Here is a 13,902-nt window from a genome sequence, read left to right as displayed (position 1 = left end):
GTACAACTAGCTGTACGGTAGGTGGCAATTGTCTCATGCATTCAAGAACATGTGAGATGGACGTGAGGCCACTAAGACTAGGTGGTTTGTTTGCGGTCCATCGTTTTCACGTCTGCAGCAAGATATGGTGAGAGCAATGGAATGTGCTGTGACAATCTCAATGTAACGCCACAATTGTGAACAACGGCAATCGAAGCCGACGTAAGCCTCGCCGGAACATGTACTTACTACGCACCACGTATGTAAGCAATCCGGAGCTTAGAGAATCAGGTCGAAGGTGTACCAGATCCAGCAGTTGAAAAATGGATGGTCTGGCGTTGAGACTGAATCGCAGCCTGGCCCATTGTGGCTATGGGTTTCTGATGCATGCAGACAACCAAGATATCCGAGTATCGCATTCCAATCAATAGATGACTTTTTCCTATAATTCCTACTGGTCAGATGACGAAGACAACGTACACCGTAGAGCTGTAGATGCTGCAGACATATGGTTGCCAGGTGCATATACTACGTAGTAGTAAAGGATCAGCACGGCATTTCCCGCCATCATCGGGCTGGTACTACCGTCGAAGCTTACATGGGTTGATGCGCATTTAAAAGGCCCTAATATACTTGGTCTAAGTAATACGACTTCCGGCTTACGGCTTACGGCTTACGCGCCCAGACATTTAACTGCCGATTTACAGTCAAGGGTGAGCGTCAGACGCGTCTGGCATGATAGCAGCAGGTCAATCGATGCCCAAAGCGAAGCCTTGAACGCTTTGAACATGGCTTCTCTTCAACTTTGTGATGGGCGTGCTTGGTTTTGGGCTAAGAGTGATGTAGGCTCAATCCATATAGGTCAAGTTGGAGTCGCAGTGTATCTGCATCCGGCATACGAGCCAAAGTTGCCGTGTGCTGGTTCGGAACACTAGGAAATGCGGAACGTGACGGGAAGGTACGAAGCTTGGAGGGTAAGAGTATCAGGATGGCCAAAAATTGGACGAGGCCGTCTCCATAGTTCACCAAGAGCGGATCGAGACTAGTGTCTTGGCATATGTCCGAAGGCGTGGATCATTCATCAAACTGAACCTAAATACTCATATCATCTCTTTACGCGTCCGAAAAACCACATCGGCCATCCTTGACTTTGTAGACGCTTCTCAATTATGTACATCGTACAGGCTCCGCATCATTCTACGATTTGCGGAACGACGACAGGGTCTCTGGTGGGGCTCAATGCTCGATCTCATGGAACCAGGCTTACCGGCTATTGCCCCGTTCATGCCGTACCAAGGCTCTCTTGCGATCATGGCATCGGCACATCATTTGTAACTCAATATGACGACAATTCCACACTACTCAACCGCCAGCGGCCGTTGTTTGTTCATCGTACATCATCGTTATGGTGACATCCTCTCCCATGTCCAAAAGCCTTTCAACCTTGATGTTATCCTTTTCTTCTCCGGAAATGCGAGCGAATTCTTACTGGTGGATATAACTATAGAGCAGATTATTACTCCGATAGGGCTAGAAATAGGCTGTCCATCTTACTCAGCAACCACATTGGTCTAGCCAATTCCAGCGAATCTTCTGACAGCAAGTCCATCATCTGGTACATACGGATCAGCCCGATGAGATTTTTGAAATTGCCGGATTTAATCCCAGCTAGATGCCGTCACCTCAAACGCGGGCCGCTCAGATAAGCCTCCTGATTTATTCGTCCGTACTTGCGCATTCTGCTCGAGCATTGTCTCATCAATACAACATGGCGCAAGCAGACCGCTTGGTCAAGCTTGCTGTGGCGTGGCATGCGATTTGTCCTTGTTGTATTCAAATGGTGACTGTGTCAAGAACCCGGCACGTTGAGCTGACTTCGGGGTAGCTCAAACAACACTGGCACATGTATCGAACGCATTTTCAATGAGTCTTGTAATATCTTTATGATCGTTACTTCTAGAAGTAAACGAACCCTTTTTCTACTCCGACTTTTCAGACGAGGATTTTGGGGGCGGTGAGAGATAGAAGTTCCGATGAGCGTGATTGAGCTTCACCTCCTACCAGACTGAATATACGCTGCAGCACGCATGACCAACTGCCTAAACCTAAAAACTTGGCGGTCCTATTTGAATCAGAGTCGGCTATCGGTTTATCTTTTTTGCTTGCCCCTCAGCGGTCAAACAGAACAGCATGGCCTGCTCCCGATATCGACCGTTGGGAAAACTTTAATCTGTCTGAATTGACGTAATCGGCGACTACAGTGATATATGCCTACTTGGACACTGCGAGAAAGTTTTATGTATTGCCCGACTGAATAAGCTGTGGATCACAATGCAAATCTCGAGGTTTCTTTCTGAGAATCAGAACAGTTTGTATCAGGAAAACATTGGTCGCTCTGTGCCACAGTGGAATGCTGAAGGCAGGATATCTGCCAAGCTAATCGCGACGAATATGAAAGTTACCTCTGAAACAAGGCGGTTTGAATGTCACTGTGACTCACTCGTATCTTTTATGGATTGACTCGCAAAGCTAACATTGCATACCTGAAGGGGACTGGCAAGCAAACCATAAACCCAGTCGTAAGTACTGCCTGCTGATTCCGAACTTTAAGTTGACTTAGTCTCATTGTTCTTGCACATTAGCTTCCTTTTCAGTAGACGCGAAGCGGTCTAGTGAAACTTACAGTCCATCTACGGACAAGAGTCGCGTCTATAGTCGAGGTATCGTATATAGCAGACAGTAGCCAGGACGTTTCCTCCAAGCCGTAGCAGAGTTGGTTTAAATGGACCACTGAGCAAGAGGTATGGATTTCATCGGCCATCTACGGGCATCTTTACATTCATTCTTGAATCTAGCTTTGCTTACTCACATGTATCCGCCAAACCTAGTGCCTCTTCCGTCAATAGTAATTGGTTACAAGTCATTTGACCTCCATATAGAACGAATTACTGAAAGTGCTTTGGTAACTTCCTATTCTCCAGTGTGTGGTAATTCACTATCAAGGGGTCGGAGATTCTTCTAGAACTTTCCAAGGAGCAGATAAGGCTAAATGCATCTTTGATGATATGCAAATTTGAGACGATTGAAAATTTTGCGGACATCTGGCTTTTCAAGTGGAATATTCAGTATCAGAATCCTCGCAAGATGCGTACTCAATATGCTTGCTCTAGTGTCTAACATCCAATCTATTTGCTAGACAGAAATGGTTGCTCACGTGATATCGCTCTCTCCAAGAAAGCACAAGGAGTCTCTGAAAGCCGTACATCGGCACAATTCTAACGCCAAGCATCCTGAGAGTACAAAAAATCAAGTTTTACCATTAAGTGAAATTCAGTTTGATCATTGTGTATCACGAGCCCTCACCGCCCCACTTTGTCGTTCCAATCATCATGATGCCATATCTTGACCCTTATCAGTCACCTTATCTCACGAGACTACACCGCTATCATCAAAAGCACTCTTTATCTAGAGCATTGACTTCATCCAACGCTTCAAACAACAGGACGCGATATCCGCACTCAGCTGTTCAATTCTCACCTCCCATGGATCACCAACACTATCAACCAATCTGGCCGCTGGTTGAGGGCACATATGACTACACAATGAACCTGGCCGCCGAGCTTTGGACTATGATATGGCCTGCGGGTGAAGCCCACCAAGAAAATGCCAAGAGAGAAGTCGCCTCGAATGCCACAAAGAAAGAGAAGATTGCAGCTCGTCCAGATACAGCAAGTACCGCTGGTGTAAACAATGGTGGTACAAAGACCTGAGAACACTTCGCGAGTCAGACAAAAGCCCGCGCATTACCTGGAGACAAGCAAAAAGAAATTACCGGTATGGCATCACATTCAAAGTCGCCGGATGTGAACTGACGAGACAGTGGGGTATGTCGCACCGGTTTGGACAAGATTATCTACACAAAATATACCGAACATTGATTCCTACGAAGAGCGGGGTATGTTTTTACATAGCAGATGACGACTCATAGTCCATGTACTGACTAGTAGCAAGCAGCGCATCAGTCAAGTGTCCCCCGAACCTAGGACAGCCAGGCAAGTATCATGCGGTTGCAGCGACGACACAGAATGTACGGTATCGGGATTTGGGAATTGTCGGGGAATGAGAAGCAGAGCGTCCAAGTGCCACGGGAAGGGCATACGGGGTCTCATTGATGCTGCAATGGGAAGGCACATGGGTTAGGGGTCGGGTTTGTATGCAAGAGTCAAACATCGGATTTAGTTAAATACCTTTTCAGCAGCCTTGATCAGTGAGTCTACAATTCATTCGAGGGTTAACAAGTTGCTTTACCGAAATTCAATCTGATATAATCGGCGAATGTTTACGCTATGCTTCATTTTTCCATATGTCGCAGCGAAAGCGAAAGAGGCAAATACTATGATTTTGAGTCAACCGCAAGTATATCCTCTTTACCCTATTTATCTAACCACAACTGCGTGGGCGGTCGCCAATCACTCACTTACCCTCTCATCACCTTCACACCAAGTCCTAGACAAAATCTATATAGCAATCACCAGCGTGCTCATCAAGAAAACACGGTAAAGTCAACAAACCCGGCCAATCTACATGTAAGCCTCGACAACGTAAGTCCCAAGTGAGAGCAAAAGAACCTAAATGAGACGCTACCTAAATCATTGTTCATGTAACCTTAACTTTGTTCTTGAAACAGAAAGTCTTTTCGTTTCTTAAGCTTATCTTTTCTTCGATCGTAGCACGTGTGACATCAATGCTTATGGAATGGGATTGTAATGGCCCAGTGCCCTGGGAGAAGGCGATTGGGTTGAGTATTACTCACGATGAAATCTGTACTTTTTTTTCCCCCAAGAAGCTAGGAAGGGAGGTGTTGGAGAGGTTGCCTGAGAGATTTTGGATTCAAAGGAGAGATATGCTGGGGAAGAGGTCAAGAAGCATTGCTGGCAGATGTAAGTATTCGAATTAACGATGTGGTTGGAAATTGTATCGCATTTGTGGAGTAGTTGGTACATGTGGGGCCTTTGCTTGTTGAAGACACATTGTGGTGTACAGAGTGAGTAGGACATGGAGTCGTTCGCTGGATGCACAAGGCGTCAGGTGGGGCAGTCCCGAGTTTATCTCTTGACATGGCTTAGCTTTTCTTGGGTTGATTGGGCATTTTGCGATCTGTTTCAGCAAGATCCTTGTATTTGCGGGGGGTTTGATCGGTGTAAAGGGGCTTGGGCGTGATGGTATTTGTAAATGCCCCGAGTCACTTGCTTGGAAATCCCATGGGACTTGTGAAACAAGTAGCGCTCTATTTTGAAGACGGGTAGGTAAGGATGTGACTTTAGTAACGTTGAAGTTTATTTTTGATTCTTTGATGTGGTACCCAAAGGGCCGAAGAAGAAAGTGTCTTCTGATGCTGATGATGCATGTACGGTATTGAATAGTTTGGCAGTGATACAAAATAAGAACACAGACGTGACATTGCAAGAAGTCCGAGTATTCCGATATATTCTCGTCTACTCTCATCAGATATAGTATACAATTACTAAGAATAGGATCAATCGTAGTGTCCAGAGAGTTTCGGATGCAAACTCCAGGATCCCGATCGTCGTCGGCAGTTACTACATAGTTCTTGTACGCGCGTTGATGTATTTAAACGCTCTGGAAATGAGGCTCACCATGACTAGAGCATGTGCTTGGTATTGGATTTTCATTTACAGCACTAAATGGAACAGGGCCATTGATTGCGCTTGCGCCTAAAGCTTATAGACAGTAAACGGTGGGGCAGCCCCCTCGCACACAACTTAGCCTTAGAGCACGCTGGAACCTTTGTAGACAACAAGCCAACATGTATTCTCCACTTTACAAGTTGCGAACCCTATTTCTATAGCGAGTAATATCCACTTTTATAGCGAATGCAGGGTCCACATTTGCAACGCTACCCGAATCCGTGGGTTTGGATTACAAAGGGCAATGCTCACGTCGCCTCATCTTCGCCATATCACTCCAACATTGAAATCATGTCACTGATCATCATCATTGGACTCTGAAAGATCGCCCCCGATGATCATCGTGTTAGTCCAGGCGGAACTAATTTCGGTCCCGGATCCGTCCCCATCCGGCCCCCCTGGAACCCAGCCCATGGCACATTGTCGCGACAACGGTCCGAGATTTAGCGAGCGAGCACGCAGCTAACGCAAATATAATAAGCAATATCGCTGTTCAGAGAATGCTAGGTATGATTTATCAGCTCAAGATGTCTGGAAACTAGTGTTTGGTATACGCTTCACTAGCTTACCAAGTTCAGCGGGCTAATGTTACGTCAACGCATGTACGAGAATACGAACACAAACCACAGCAAACTTTGCTTACACCACAACAGGTGATGCACTAAGGGTGCTTTTATTAAAGTATGACACGATTTTTCGAACAAGTCGTCCGATTTTGCCTCCATTCAAGAGCATCGTAACAGATATACCGAGGCCGTTAAGGAGTGTGACATTCTCGCGTTCATGGAAAGCAAGTCGAGACAGGGCCTGAACCAATCAGGAATTCGGAGCCGAGTGAAGAGGTTCTGGTGTGGCTTATGGCTACCACCCGCAACCCAAAATGGATACTGAGGCGAAGGCATACATATATTTCGCGGAGCCGCACGCTCAATCCAATCGTAGTGGAAGGAAATTCTTGTCCCCATGCTTGTCCCTACTACCTGGAGACGTTTGCTACATTCCTGCGATTGGCACTGTCTTCGTATCAGCGGAGATATAGCCGAACATGTAAAGTTCCCACTTGACGGCTTTGATAGATGGGCCTGCGTTACGTCAAATCACTTACACACATCGGCCCACTTCCAGGACGCGGACTGCCTTGGCCAGCGGAGATTTTATGGCGACATTTCGACCCTTACGTGGTTCACCTTGGCCACAAACAAAGCCATGCTGCAGTGAGTGGTGTTTGCTCTCATGGTGACTGCTTGTGCACGTGCCACATGTGACTTCCTGTTTGAAACCCGCGCCTTGAGTGTCTCGCTGCCATTTTCTTCCGCCGTATTTCCTCTTTGATTGTCCATCTCCTTGTAATTCTTTTCTTCAAAAGCCCATCGCGGGGCCCGTCCATTGCGGTGGTGCAGCTTTTCGGGCGAGTCCGTGGCCACAGCAGCAACCTCACGCCTATTCGAATACCGGCACACTTTCCCACTAATTTCTTTGCCAAAGCGCGTCAACAAAATCTTCCAAAATGACAAATTCCAAGCAGGCTGCGCAACCTCGCATGTGGAAGAAGCCTCTAGCTGTCTCAAACGCGACCAGCCCGCTCGCAGTGGCACTGACCTTATATCCGGTACTAGAGGTAGGTTCCACCCTGTTACTAATTTTGGCGCTTAACAATTAATAAACAACAGACACTTGTTTCGTACCTTCCGCCATATGACTTGGTCACAGTCACTCAGGTCTGCCAAACGCTTCACAACAACATCCAGATATATGATGCGAGGGTAAAGGCCAATTTACTTTCCAAGACCTTGTGTGCTGGGCTGGGCTCCTATTTGCGGACATTGTTTCATTGTGCGTGCACAGCAAAGAGTTTTCGCCTAGTTATCGGCTGTGCCGGCGATGGGTTTCGAACTGAATCGCGCCCGTGTGTGGAGTGCGGAATCAACACATGCGACGAATGCCGGATACATGTCTTCTACAACCATCTCGTCGAGGACTCTGGGTACGACCAACGTCGCTGGTGGGCAGGTTTCTTCTTCCTGAATACTGCGTCAATTTCCGTCTTTCCACCAAAGCATGGCGATGTGTCCGCCTGGTACCGTCCTATCGAAAAAATGGAGCCTCTCCACGATCGCGGCCGTTTCCACATTCCACTCCACATTCCTGCCATTGGCGATCCAGAGCCCATAGAACGCCTCCTGGATATCAACCTGGGTGAGCACCAGATTATCAGCCCTCTCGGTCGTACTGAACCTCCATATAGCGGCAACGAGATTGTGTCGTTCCTCAACATGATCATCACCCTGCGAAAAGAGCTTGTGTGCTTGGCATGTTTCAAGGAACGGCAGAAGAGAGGCTCATTCCGGTGCTCTTGCACACTACGTAAGCGCTTCCTGGATCGTTGGCTGTGCGTGGGTTGCTATGTGAAAGAAGATCATGCGGACAAAGCCATGTCCAGCCATATTGTTGTCCAAGACGACGGCGGAGGAGGCCACCGTCACCTCTGTGCCTGTGGGGCGAGCTTCGGAGCGGGTCCACAGCCAAAAATTCTTTGTAACTGGTGCAAGGGAGAGGTTGCAGGGGATTGGGTTGACGCCGACGAGATGGAGGACCGAGACGCCGAAGAGCCCGATGAAGACGAGCAACAAGACGAGGAGCATTCAGCTGCTGACTTTGCGCATATGGAGCCGGGTGAGCTTGGTTTTGCCAAAAATCGCGACGAGTCGTTATCAGTCTATGTAGACGGCACTTGCATTCGTGGAGAGCGTTTGGGGCGAGGCATCGTGCGCAAATGGAGGTTAGACGAAGGTCTGCCGGACGAATGCATTTGTTGTCTGTGCGAAGACGGCGATGCCAACCACAACCACAACCACGATGGAAACGACGGTGAGGCGAATGATGACGGAGACGAGTCTGAGACAGACGAGAACAGTACCATGGCCATCGATGACGGTGAGAGTAACTGAGGTTATGCTGATGTGGGAAAGACGCCTCCGAAGTGATAGTATTGGGGTTATAGGAGTAGTTCACAAGCCCGTGCGTTACTACTGATCAGGGGGTCAAAAGCAAAAGGCTATGTATGGATGTCGATGTACTCGAAGCTCGCTAACACGGCCAGCGAACACATAGCTACCCAAACGTCCTAGGGCAAGAAACATCTCCAGTGAATAGAAAGACAGGGAGCCGGTGATGGCGAGTAGCGCCTCCCCGCAGTGTGCACGACCTCATCCCCATCCCCGATGTGGGCCCATACTACGTATAGGATGCGAGTCGGGAAGCTTGGCACTGACAGCGACGCCTCGCCTCACCGGAGGCTCACCACCACCATGCTGAGGTACCATGCACGTTCCTGTCCAATCGACACTCGGACCATCCTATCGCCCGTCTATCACACCGACTTCCTATCGTAAAGTTGAGTTCTGGAAATGTGAATGTAGATCCATAGAGAAGTGCAGCGTGAGGACGCAGTGCATACGCAAACGCCAAAGCAAGCACTGGTATCGAAAGCCAAAAATGCATCACCTGCACCCATCTCTTACCAGGGCTGTGAATATATCGGTGACTTCGCGCTATTGCCTTTGAACTATGCGTTCAACTTACGTAGGAGATAGACAATCTCGACACTGAGTCGCCGTGTCTTATGGTGCGTCGATGCCGCCAAGGCCTCTCGCCCGGCCTCTCGGCTCGTCGGCCAAATGCTCAAGGTACAAACGCATGAGAGTGGATAAGATTTTGCGTAAAGAGCGTGCAGATAGCTGTATGACACGCCAGTATCGGTAACCTCATAATCTGCACAGTTTCCCCATGTTGTTCATAGCCATTGCATCACTCCTGGGATCCTACAGAGCACATGTATATGCTCTAGCCCGACGCTACTTCCTCAAGAACAACTACTATTACGTCCCTTATACGTGCTTGCGCAAGCAGAATATCCTTTTTTTCAATAACTCCCGTCTCTTCTGAGCGCTTCAGTACATTCTCAAGATCTGAACGATGAAACTGTTACCAACCTTTTCCGAGGACCGTAGCACACATACGGAAACATTCAAGAATATCGCCTCCGAAGCTATTGGAGAAACATACATTGAAGAAGATCCATCAGTGGCAGAATGGTTTCGCGAGTTTGTTCCTACATCACATGGCGTGGCTGAGTATTTTCGTCAAGTATTTCCGAGTGCGCGCTGGATCAGAAGGTACAACCTACATTGGCTAGCTGGCGATGCCATTGCTGGAATCACTGTGGGTCTTGTCGTCGTTCCCCAGGGAGTAGCATATGCATTGCTTGCTCGCTTATCACCTGCGTTTGGTCTCTACACTACCTTTACAGGTGCATGTCTATACTGGATATTCGGCACTTCAAGAGACATTGTCATAGGCGTGAGTCAAATTCTCCATCTCAGCATTTCAGTATCTGACCCAAGTGTAGACTACTGCCGTTGGCTCACTCCTAATTGGTAGTGCTGTTAGCAAGGTTGAGACCTCGCATCCGGGAAAGTACAAGCCGGAGGAAGTGGCCCATGCCATAAGCTTCTTAGCTGGTGCCATCTTGCTCGCCTTTGGTTTTCTCCGTCTTGGCTTCATCATTGAATTCATACCTTACATACCTATCTCGGCCTTTATCACATCAGCAAGCATCACTATCATCTCAACTCAGCTGCCGACATTGATGGGCGTGAAGGGCATAAACACGCGCGAGTCTCCATACAAGGTGTACGTCAACTTTTTAAAGAGTTTACCTCGCGCACAACTCGATGCAGCTATCGGCATTACATCTATCATCCTCTTGTATCTCATCAAGAACACTTGCGCTAAGATGGAGGTACGACAGCCACGGAGAAAGAAGATGTGGTCCCTTATATCCTCTTTGCGTCTTGCCTTTACCGTACTGCTCTACACCCTTGTCAGCTGGCTGGTCAACCGAAGAACGCCTACAGGAAAAGAAAAGTTTCGTATTGTCGGCCGCATCGAGAAAGGCTTTAGTCATGCTGGCGTACCGCCAATGAATGGCGAACTTTTCGGGATTGTTGCCTCTGAACTGCCTGCTATGATCATCATCCTCATTGTCGAACACATCGCTATTGCGAAGAGCTTTGGTCGCCAGCACAACTACACCGTCATCCCCTCCCAAGAGATGATTGCACAAGGCGCCGCCAATCTTCTTAGTCCATTTGTCGGTGGCTATGTTTGTACTGGGTCATTTGGTGCTTCTGCTGTGTTGTCCAAAGCAGCAGTGCGAACACCACTCTCTGGAGTCTTCAGCGCATTAGTATTGGTACTAGCACTGTACGCGCTTACTGCAGTCTTCCACTACATCCCTAACGCAGCACTCGCCGGTATCATTATCCACTCTACAGTTGATTTGATCAAAGGCCCAAAGGACTTGCACAAATATTATCAACTATCCCCATTCGAACTCTTCATCTGGGTATGTGGTGTTGTCATCGCCTTCTTCACCAATCTCGAGACAGCCATCTATGTAACCGTCGGTCTTTCCTTCGCCATGCTTCTATTGCGCATGGCAAAGAGCCCAGGCAAGTTCCGCGGCTCAGTCGGAGTGACACGCATTGTGCAAGAAGATCTACCCTGCGATCGAGTATCTTCAGCGGAAACACTTGACGTCCCGGTGGTTAGTCACGTTGAACATGTTGAAGGAATGCGCCAGGTCTACATTCCCTACGACGTGAAAGACAACCACAATCCGAACATCACCATCGAACCCGCATACCCAGGTGTTTTCATCTACCGCTTCAGCGAGAACTTCAATTATATCAATCAGGCCTACCACATCGACTATCTGACCTCTTATATCAAGTCACACACCCGCCGAACGCAAACAGACGACGGCATTAGTGATCATGACCGCCTTTGGTGCGACGCTCCACCTACCGAGAGGCTCATACAAAAGTCTGCTTCACTGCCAGTTCTACGAGCGGTAGTCCTCGACTTTTCCACCGTCAACATCCTCGACATAACCAGCATCGACGGCTTGAAAGGCTTGCGCGATACTCTGGACCGGTATGCAGCACCTGGTTTGGTCGAGTGGCACTTCGCCGGCGTACACAACCGATGGACACGCAAAGCGCTTTCGTTTGCGGGCTTCGGGTTTCCTGCAACCACAAACGTCAACAGCATGAGTAACTGGTGTCCTGCCTATACGGTCACTACAAGTCTGGCTGGTGCGACAGATGAAGAGCGCAAAGAGATGGAGATTGTGCAGAGGAGCGCTAGTGTCCGAGATGAAGAGTCGTGCAAAGAAGTCGTTGAGTCAAGTGAGACACAGATCCATATAAGCAGCTCAGGTAAGAAGAAGCGCTTCGAGCCCATGTACGGTGTTGATAGACCGTTTTTTCATCTTGACCTTCACGACGCCGTTGACGCAGCAGTGAGGGATGCGAAGAAGGCTGATATGCGGGAGGCACGGACAATCTGCTCCCTCAGTGATCGGTCCGCGACTCCTCAAGTAGGTGAAGTGGTGTAGATCACTCATTTTTCTTTTTTTTGTATTCTTTCACTCATGTCATATGCTTCAATAGCTTAGAAATTAGCGGTGGCGTCTGGCATCAATAGGCGTTTTGGTGTTTTTAGTGATAGATTTTTCGCGTCAGTGAGGATTCGTGGAGTACGGAACTCATGCTGGTATGCACTTAGACTCGGCTCTTAAAAAATGATTAATGATGAAAGTAATTTGTTTTTGACTGTTCGCATTGATCTCACTCTGGAGGGGTGTGCGGCACATGATATAGCTTGCTGCCTCAGACTCGATATTGAAGTGAGTGGCTGACCAATCGCGTATCGGGAGCAGTGAGTTACGGATTTGGTACATCTTCAGGATATCGACCAACAACAAAGGACTCTCTGCGCAGTCATTCAAAACTCATACAGAAAACCTAATATAGCTTTCAATGGTACGTAGTTTAAAGACTGTGTTGGTTGTGAGATCGCACATACAGTCCAGTCCCTGTGAAGATAGACTCACCCTCCTGAGCTCACGTGCATGCTTTCTCCAAGTATTTTGATTAACTGTCAAACAGTATATTAGAGTCATACCTAGCTGCCTTCGCTTTGAAATGACGTCAAACGGGTTGGTCTTTGCCGTGATAAGAGATTGCAAACGCGTAGCTATGACTACGCCACGCCACATGCGTGATATTCTGGCGAAAGCAGATACTTACTAAAGTACGGGACAAATATCTACAGTTCGAAGGACATCTGTTCGAATTCCTGGTATGGGTATTCGGCTACTTGAAAAAATGAAGCTTGTATTTCATAGCTCTCGGCTGCAATTATAGAGTGTCCATCTCGCATTCACCACTGTAGGGTTTTAGCGTAGCGTCCTTCGCTTTCACTGCATGGTAAGCAAGTCCGTTTGCAGTCTGTTGTCCTCGCTAAGATCCCCCACACAGTATATATAGAGGTGTTTACACTCTCATTTATACCTTTTCCTCTCCAACACCATCCATCGACCTCTCGCCGCTCGACCTCTCGAGCCTCATTGCAAGGAGCAATGGATGACAAATTGCTGACAGCGATCAGGGAGGGCACTCTAAGCGATAACGAGGCCAAAGGACAACTACTCAAACGCAGATACGCCATCGCAATCGGCAAAGACCTCCCGGCTGACCTTCAAGCCCGAGCCCTTCAAGTATGTGACAAAGCCTTCAAGTCCGGCGTCTTCGAAGCGACCAGCAAGACGCCGCCCTTTGTCACATTCCTTCGCGATGCATTGGAAACAATTGCACTCGTGTATAAGGAAAAGGATGCTCGGCCCACGCCACCACTTCAGACAAAGACAAGCACTCCAGCCGATGCGACGGAGCCCACGCTTGAGCCATCACCAAGTTCCGAGTCTGATCTCGAGCGTCGGCCTGCTGCCTCTGCAAGGGGCCGACGCTCGAGATCAGTGACTTTGGAACGGTCAATGGTCGCGGACGCAGTCGAAGCGAGGCAGCTTCGGAAGCGCCGCGCGCATTTGAACACCGATACACATGGGAGAGATTCGAAGCGTCATTTTCACGGACCCCCCGAGAATGTTCCTGAGACGAAGGAACCAACAGACGCTTCACCCTCCTTGATTGTCAAATTGCGTGTTCCAATTATAGGTGATAGCAACAAGTTGTTAGGCGTATCTGTTCCCATCCCCCGACGATCTTCTTGAACTGTTCAAGGCTAACATACTCAAGACTCGCAGCAGATCCAACAGATCACTTACGACCAGTATAGAGTTACCTTCTAC

The 13,902-nt window shown here is 48.3% G+C and overlaps 4 protein-coding genes across 4 annotated transcripts; all 4 read left to right on the top strand.

The window, feature by feature from the left end:
- Positions 1-3,521: 3,521 nt before the first annotated feature.
- COCMIDRAFT_99459 (uncharacterized protein) lies at positions 3,522-4,102 on the top strand (the record flags this gene model as incomplete). Its single annotated transcript, XM_007691347.1, has 2 exons — positions 3,522-3,732; positions 3,987-4,102. 2 exons carry the CDS (start codon positions 3,522-3,524, stop codon positions 4,100-4,102), a joined length of 327 nt encoding a protein of 108 aa, XP_007689537.1.
- Positions 4,103-7,783: 3,681 nt separating this feature from the next.
- Positions 7,784-8,635, top strand: COCMIDRAFT_99500 (uncharacterized protein; the record flags this gene model as incomplete). The annotated part of the gene is made up of 1 exon (XM_007691346.1): positions 7,784-8,635. One exon carries the CDS (start codon positions 7,784-7,786, stop codon positions 8,633-8,635), a length of 852 nt encoding a protein of 283 aa, XP_007689536.1.
- A 1,027-nt stretch (positions 8,636-9,662) lies between these two features.
- On the top strand, positions 9,663-12,147 carry COCMIDRAFT_27634 (uncharacterized protein; the record flags this gene model as incomplete). The annotated part of the gene is made up of 2 exons (XM_007691322.1): positions 9,663-10,046; positions 10,096-12,147. The coding sequence occupies 2 exons, from the start codon at positions 9,663-9,665 to the stop codon at positions 12,145-12,147; spliced, it is 2,436 nt and encodes an 811-aa protein (XP_007689512.1).
- Positions 12,148-13,173: 1,026 nt separating this feature from the next.
- COCMIDRAFT_38153 (uncharacterized protein) lies at positions 13,174-13,824 on the top strand (the record flags this gene model as incomplete). The annotated part of the gene is made up of 1 exon (XM_007691330.1): positions 13,174-13,824. One exon carries the CDS (start codon positions 13,174-13,176, stop codon positions 13,822-13,824), a length of 651 nt encoding a protein of 216 aa, XP_007689520.1.
- Positions 13,825-13,902: the final 78 nt, after the last annotated feature.

The sequence above is a fragment of the Bipolaris oryzae genome (genome assembly GCF_000523455.1).
Source record: "Bipolaris oryzae ATCC 44560 unplaced genomic scaffold scaffold_97, whole genome shotgun sequence".
NCBI lineage: Eukaryota > Fungi > Ascomycota > Dothideomycetes > Pleosporales > Pleosporaceae > Bipolaris > Bipolaris oryzae.
This window is presented reverse-complemented; position numbering and strand designations above follow the sequence as displayed.